Source organism: Melanotaenia boesemani, chromosome 8 (assembly GCF_017639745.1).
Source record: "Melanotaenia boesemani isolate fMelBoe1 chromosome 8, fMelBoe1.pri, whole genome shotgun sequence".
NCBI lineage: Eukaryota > Metazoa > Chordata > Actinopteri > Atheriniformes > Melanotaeniidae > Melanotaenia > Melanotaenia boesemani.
Window position 1 is genome coordinate 17,917,490 of NC_055689.1, and position 7,997 is coordinate 17,925,486.

Sequence of the window (7,997 nt, forward strand, 5' to 3'; positions counted from 1 at the left end):
TTGTTGAGGGGTTTGGTTATATTTTATTGTGGGTTTAAAAGAAAAATCAGCCACACTTATTTACAAATTAACACTGTGAGAGTGACACCCATAACACACAATCTTAGAGTTGTCGTAGTGGCAGTCTTTATACTGCAGTGGTTTCAGCTGTTGGTCATAACTACAGATAAAAAAAAATAATAAAATTATAAATAAACAATTTACAGATTAAAAACAAATCAGTATAGCCAATACATTCACATTCAGTAGTAGTAGTCCTCTAAGTTCTTTGGCTAAAAAATAAAAAAAAAAGGTCACGTGTCAAAAAACTGCAGAATATTTCCAGAGTAATTTTATAGGAAAAGAAACACTGTGCTTTGGTCAAGTACAATAGCTTAAACTTATGAAGTGTAAACAGTTGATACCACCAGATATTGCTCTGAAATGAGAACTTACTGGTGACTGAAACACTTCCAACAGCCTTTTTAAGACCAAGAAAACTCAAAAGTGCCATCCCAGTCAGCTGAGAATCAGTTTCATTGCAAACCCAGCTTTCACCTCCATCACTCCTCTTGAAATATATATCCTAAGACAGAAGTCCCACTAAACATCAGCAGTATGAACAGCTTCACATTACAGTGGATATGCCTGGTTTACTGCACTCATAAATTCATATAGCAGCAAGAAAAAGTGAAGACGAGCTGGAAAAATACAAATGATGCCATTTATGCCATTTAATACCATAGTGAATACTCTTTGGATGAAGGGTAATCGCTTACAGGCTCATCTGACACCGAGACAACACAAACACGCTGCTGATGAAACACTCATTGATGGCCATTCAGCAACAGATGAAAAGTCTGCTGGAGGGCTAATTCCTCATTGAGCACAGCGACCATCTTCAATCCAGCTTTTATGGACAGGTCTGAGGTTTCATTCACATAATATGCCGACTCCTCTGTTCTGTTCCAGCTGCTCATGGCTCCTTCATGATGTAGACGTACATTGTAGTTAGGAAATACTTGACAGACTCCACAACGGAGGTTAGCCAGTTGTATTCGGGGGTGAGATCCCTCTTCACCACACACTTCGTGATTTCCGTCTGGCAAGAAGAAAACACAAATATATGAATTTTTAAATCACATAAGTGTTTACTGTTTAATTTATCTTTGAGAAGTCATCTTTGGATTTTTCCCATTAGCATGCTCTACAGCGTTTTGTTTTGTTTTCTTTTTTAACATGTACGAGGTCTGCAGAGAATAACTTCTCCTGAACGTCTTGATGCAACACGTTTGCATCATGACTGGGTATTGTGGCACAACTAAACCAAAAATCAAGTGACTGATTCCCAAATATTATGTTTTTTGAAGTCTGGGCTGAAGGAGCGAGGCCCTTTATGCCAGACTGAAACTGTGCAGTGAGAGGCCCCCCTGCAGCATCTCACTAAAACATCACATTTCAGGGAGAAGAGCAAAAAGGGAAAAGGTGGCAATGTACAGAATGAGGAGTTTTTTTTTCCTTTTGTTTACATTATAGCCTATAATGTTCAAAAGAGGTCAGCCAAAATTAATCCAAAGAGGTTGTGCTTATGAAATATATTCCTACAGATACCAAGGATTTAAAGCTTTATTATTTGTATAGCGCCACTTCACAATGTTAGATACGATGGGTATTTAACAACACTTTAGGCAAAAATTTGCAAAAAAAACTATTGAGATTCTATTCAAGAAACCCCATTCTTTCACTTTGCAAGGCTGGATAAACCTTATTAACCTGGATAATGTGACTGATAAACCAAGTTCTTGCTTGCCATGTATCATGCGGGTGGTAGTGTACGAACAAATCAAATTATACTTCACTATCAGATTTAGCAATAGTTAAGCACTCGTGATTTTAAGCCATACTAATATAGGAATATAAACTTAGAAAAGATTACTGTAAAATGGGCTCATTCCAGAAAAAAATGCATGATCTTGTTAGAGTAATAGTTTTAATGGATTATGACCCATAATACTGTTGAAAGATAAGAATAGTGACGGTTACAATTTTAAATTCCAATAAGTCGTGCATTCGCCACTCATTCGTAACCAGTTGTGGCAAACATTTGAGTTACATGAGATTACTGTCAGACACTCCCTTTCTCCTACACCTACCATTAAGACTGATAAAATAATCCTTGTGTGAATCAAACATAAAACAACACAAACACCAGAAACCACCAACAGTGGGTCTAAGAGCTCAGTGATCATAGTACCATCAGTATTTATGCAACTCTGCTGAGCTTCAAGGCTCATGACAACAAAGTGATATCCAATTAATAAATAGAAAAGAAAAACTAAATATAGCTTTTTTTTTTAGATCCTCCCTGGAGCAGGAAGTGCTCCTCCCTTTTTAAGTTTCTTAGATGAAAGCTCTTTTAATTGTTTTACTTTAGGTTTGCTCTAAATTCCTCGACACAAATCATGCAGCGGCATCAAGATGTGGAAATTGTAGCCATTTATCAAGCGATAAACAGAAAATGCATCATGTTCTTAATTTACTAGATTATCAGAAAGCATTCAGGCACTCACCCATCCTCCCCGCCTCTTCAGCCAAGATACCAAGAATTTGCGGACAAACTGTCCTAGAGTGTCCACTAAGATGTGCACTGTAGTGGTATAGCCTTGTCTGACACAGTCCACTGCCAAGGCTCCAGCTACTGCATACATGGATACCACCTTACCCCATGTTATACCTACAACACAAAAGCAAAAATAAGATACAGTGGGTTTACTTTTAATTATCTTTACAGAAATGGACATTTGCACAGATTTTAAATCATTCCTGTATTATTCGTCCCAGCAGTTTAAGCTGATTGATTCTGTGTACAGTCACAGGGAAGTTTGTTTGACAGACTAGAAGAAAAAATAACGCTCAATACAGAAGACACGAGCATTTCTCCTCCACAGGGACAGTTTTAGACTGGAGTCAATAAACTGCCATTTACTGTATTAGCACTCTTTTCCAAGCGATAGCACTCATCTGTCTGAGATTTCCGTTACATATTCTGACTTGACATGGTCCATGTGGGGCAGAAAGTGGACTTTGTACAGAGGTAAACAGTAAATACCAGGTTCAAGTCAACAAACCAGAGCATGTGCGTTAATGTGACTGATAAGACGTTTTATGAGACCAGCCAGATGTAACAAAAACATTAGAATCTGCTGCTGTAAACTAGAAGGTGAAGTACATACCTGAGTTAAAGGATATTTTACAAGTTTGAAAGTACTCAGAGGTAATTAAAATGGAAAAAGGCCAAGTCTTGGTCCCTTTTACTGGTTAAACCCATCTCACTTCAAGAAGACCTCCCATGAAAACAGCCTGATCTGAGAATTAAGGGCACACGCCCATTTCCAGATACAGTTCCTAAAGAAAGTGGGGACTGTTATAATGGCTGTCATTGATGCAGAGCAGGACCTAATGGCATTGGCCTCATGGCATTGGCCTCTTTTAACCAAGCTTGCTCTGTCATGAATGTTCCTCAGCACTGACCTGCAGTGTCTGACTGTGGTTATAAGGGGATCGGGCTAGGAGAGCTTAACGAGATAACCGTCTATGGAGGCTGCCAGATCACGTCACGGCTCACTCCCTACTGAGAAGCAGGCCAAGAATAGAGATGAGATTGTCAGGGATAAAGAGAAGAGGGCGGAAAGAGAACGAACAGGAGTGGGAGGCAGGAGAAGATAGATGAAGGAGAGTCAGGCTATATTGATTTTATAGAAGACACCACAGTGCAGGCTGCTACACCCCTTCTAAAGACATGTTTGGGTGTTATTCATTTGTGATGGAAGAAAGACAGCTAAGCCTAGAAAATAAAAAGATATCTTTAAAACAAATTCCAGACATAATGACAAATTTAGATGTTTCTTTTCTTATATAAATCCAGGTTCTGACCCCTCTCAAGAGGCGGCAGCAGCCCAGTTTGTTTTTCCTTCACTAGGAATCCCACGCCATTTCTACAAATTACAGCCTTGATGACGTCAAAACATGGGGATATTTGGGCAGAACACAAGCATGAAAATTATTTTTAGCAAGTATTCTTTCTTTTTTTTTGTATTTCCAGGCAACAAGCCAAGTTTTACTTGTTCATCACACTGTAGCCAGACTCTCTAATCTGTCCCCAAGGCTTATACTGAGTACATAAGTCAATTTTATTTAAGCAATTCAAAGTGTCTTTTCTTCTTTTAAAAATGTACAAACCCCATTTGTTGTCACAAAAACAAGATACAAGCTGAGATCCACAGCAACAAGACAGGCTGATCTAAAATGCACCCATCAGCCAACAGAGGAAACATTGTAACCTTATGATCCAACCATTAATCGAAAGCCTGTGTGCAGATTAATTATCTTTTTGTCTCACAGAGGCAATAAAAACTGTCAAATTTGCTCAATTCTAGCCGCCAAAGGTGCTTCAAAGTTTCCTCTTTCAGTCAAAGGAAACACTAGACCATCATTTAAAGAAAAGGAGATGATCCTATTCTACTTCTTGTTTTTTGTTTTCTTTCTTTCAACTTGTATACCATTTCAAAGCATTTTACTGGGTTCAGCAGACATACAGCCAAAGTCAAATGCACTTGGACTGTCATTCCTCTGTTTCTGAAAAAAGTATTCAGAAAGAGGCATTTATGGTCTCTTTCTATTTAGCTGCACCCTTAGACATCACAGGTTGAAGCCCAGCCTGATCCCACCCGTCTCTTCTCTATAGTGTTTAAGTAGCTGTAAAAAAATAATATAAAGTTAAATAAAAATAAATCAAACACAACAGACCTTACTGGTCAGTGCTCAAGTAGTAAGTCATCTATCACAAAAGACACATATTTCAACATTTTTTAAGGACATCATTAAAGTTAAATCCTTTGCATTTTGGACACCAAGTTTTCAAACACTGTATAAGGTCTAAGAATAAATATTTACCAAAAAAAGCTACAGAATTTTGTCAAGGCAGGAGAGCATAACAACCACAATACTTGGGAGCATTGAGCCCAAACCCACACAAGTCAAAAATTCAGACAGCACACTTAAGTGTGAATCTGGACTGAGGAGAAGCCACAAAGGACAGCTGTATCTCTTGATGTCCCAGTTCAGCCTCTGCATCTGCAGTTGTGTAATAATTTAATACAATATTCTGGAAATCTGCTGCTCTCTGACAGACCTACATGAGATCCCATTAGCTGTAACTCAGTTAGCTGGTTACATAAACAAGCATTAGTTTGAAAAATTGTGACTTTAATTAAAACTCCTGCTGTAAAACTTCTGCCTCATTTGGATCATTTCTAGAAACATGGAAGATCTTTTTAAACAAATATAAATGTTCCTTGTTAATTGATTCATTTTAAAAAATGTTTTATTTCTTAGCAATCAACTTGCCGTCTCTAAGTAGAGAACCACATATTCAACGCAGAAAGACAGAATATCTTTCTAATTGTGAGGCTGTGCACTTTAGGCCACAAACAGAAGTCAACTTTTCTGACAAGCTTTTGTATGAAGAAGCCACAGCCTGCAGCTGTGTTTAGAAAACGGTTTCTAAACTTAGATGGTAGAACTAATTATTAGAGAAAGTCTCCCTCCACCTACTCACACCCACTCCCTTTTACTGAAAGCCTCTCTCTGCCAAGCAGACCACACAAAAACTGCAGAATCACACCTGTCAAATCATGCTAACTCCCATGTGGTAACAACTGAAAGTCACTTCCTGTGCTGGCAAATCACGTTTAATTTCCAGCTCATAATAAACACCTCCAGATTCACAGCAGCCGTGTACTGTACCTGCTGAGAAGATCTCTGTTGCCACGCCAAGGAAGGCATCTGAAACCATGTTCTCCATGGCAACAGAAATACTGAGCTGCCGCGCCACGTTCCTGTACAGACCAGGCTGTAGACACTCCAGCTCATCTCCTAGAAAAGAAGAAGAGCAGAGAAAACACCAGAAGAAAGTATATTAGGAAGAGTTGGGTTAATCTAAATGAACAAGACAAAAGATAATAAAGGTGTAGCAGTTTAATGCGCTGACATATATGAAGGCTGGACATTACAAGGTGGCATCGCACATATAGACATGATCCTTTACTCATCTCTTGCTCCAGGCTTAATGTCTTAAAATAGTATAGACGGTGTGTGGAAATCAATTTTAATACTAAGTCTAAAGAGTTATTCAAGTCTAGTTTGTGATATTTCACATGTATTTCTTTTCTTTGCCTGCTATGTTGAGTAATCTTGTTCCTCACATCTAATTTTATGAATAGCCAATTGAAACAAAACAACTCTTCATTTTTAAAACAAAGAGGTAGAGCCCACATCACTCGACATGAAAACACTTATTACTTCAGAAGAAATTTCAAATATTAATTAGCCTGGGTCAGACTGCAATATGGATTTTTTTTTCAGTGATCCAGTGTGTTGAATAAAAATTTAGGCCTAATTTCAACCTGCAAATGAAGGCACACAGAATTCCCCAAACCAGTATCTGGTAAACCTTAAATAAAATACTTTTCCAAGTATGGTAGATATTTTGAGGATATTTCTAAAAGTTACATAATTTTCCTTTTTTTGTCCCCCCCATTCTACAAATGGGTTTGGGTAAGGACCTAGAGAATTTTTGTTTCTTATGTGAAGTGATAACAAAACATTTCCTAAGTTTTTTAAATGAGATTAACTGTGTTTTAAAGTCTATGCTAAGCCAAAGGCATACATATATGTGCAACAGTAAATAAGACACTAGGCAATTCAATTAAATTGCCCTTTTCTTGCATTTAAAAAAAAGAAAAGTAAATAAATCCAAGTTCAAAGCTCAACATGCCTTGCCTAGACTGTGTCTCTTACCAAGACAGAGGAGCACCAGAGACACCTCAGCGAGTGCTGCATTGGAGGGAGAAAAGTTTATTTCACTTTTTGACCATCCTAGTCCATTCTGGTTGAGTCTGGACAGGATGTAGTCTCTGCAAAGTTCTTTAGACTGGGACACCAGCTCCTTTTCAGTCAATGATCGGTCAAACACGTCCAGAACCTCTGCAGCAAACACAGTAGACTTCCGGAGAACCTCCATGTAAGCCTGCAGGGAATCCAGGCCAGAGAGTCTGACCTCTGAAGGATCAGCTGTGTAATCAAGAATGTCCTCCTTTTCTCCCAGAGGAGCCAAGTTTAGTAATGAAGAAAAAATGTCAGCTGTGAGGACAAAATGACAGATAAGGAACTGGTTTAGAGTAGGTTAGTTCAGAAAGGCAAAAACCATTATGCGTGACTGCTGTTACATACTTAAAAAAAAAAAAAAAAAACATTTATAAAAAATGTGGGCGTAAAAAGATCCTCAAAACCTAAAACGGACCGGAAAATTACATAAGATCATGATGGAGGCGTTATTGTTGTGAGTCACATGGTGGGATAGTCAAGATATTGCTACACTTCTTGGATTATGCAACAAGCTCTGATACAATATGATAACTGGGGAAATAGTTTGTTTGGTTGGCATTATTACCTTTATCTCAGTCTGATATAAAACTGAATTTTCCAAATCTCAAGACTGACCAGACAGTTTCAAATGTATAGATTTCAAGTAAAAGCCACACTTACCATCAGCATCTAATCCACAGTGAGATATCTCTGCTCCAGATATTACCAATATGGAATTAATCCCGATGAAGGAAGCTTTTCACAGCAGTGCTGGGTAGTGGTTCCCAGCCGAGGGGGTAAAAAAATCAAGAAACTCAAGAGTAAAATTCTCAAGTCTCCACCTCAGTTGTTACAGACAAATAGGAAACGAGGCAAAGTTCTGGTCCTATATTCCCGCATGGTGCATGGTCCTCTCGGTTCATTTGTTCCCTGCAGAACACCGACAGATTGAGCCGAGCGATGCAGTTGAAGGACGCCTACCTGTTGCTCCACCTTCTCGTTTGAGTCCTGTGGGTATGTTGGTTTTGGAGCCGGGAGAAGCACGGAGTGTTAAGTTTTAGTTCCCGCCTCCCCTCAGCAGCAAGCGAAACCTG

At 38.7% G+C, this 7,997-nt stretch overlaps 1 protein-coding gene across 1 annotated transcript; it reads right to left on the reverse strand.

The window, feature by feature from the left end:
- LOC121645295 (bcl-2-related ovarian killer protein homolog B-like) lies at positions 1–7,997 on the reverse strand. Its single transcript, XM_041993732.1, has 5 exons — positions 7,585–7,997; positions 6,838–7,179; positions 5,785–5,913; positions 2,550–2,713; positions 1–1,081 (listed from the first exon to the last, which is right to left on the reverse strand). The coding sequence occupies exons 2-5, from the start codon at positions 7,058–7,060 to the stop codon at positions 956–958; spliced, it is 642 nt and encodes a 213-aa protein (XP_041849666.1). The 5' UTR covers positions 7,061–7,179; positions 7,585–7,997; the 3' UTR covers positions 1–955.

What these genes read in the sequence shown, in the direction of transcription:
- LOC121645295 (XM_041993732.1), bottom strand. Translation starts at nt 7,060, where the DNA reads ATGGAGGTTCTCCGGAAGTCTACTGTGTTTGCTGCAGAGGTTCTGGAC. An exon ending in AACAGAGATCTTCTCAGCAG is followed by an intron (nt 2,714 to 5,784) that starts GTACAGTACACG and finishes TTTGTGTTGTAG; the next exon opens with GTATAACATGGGGTAAGGTG. An exon ending in TGAAGAGGCGGGGAGGATGG is followed by an intron (nt 1,082 to 2,549) that starts GTGAGTGCCTGA and finishes TCTTCTTGCCAG; the next exon opens with ACGGAAATCACGAAGTGTGT.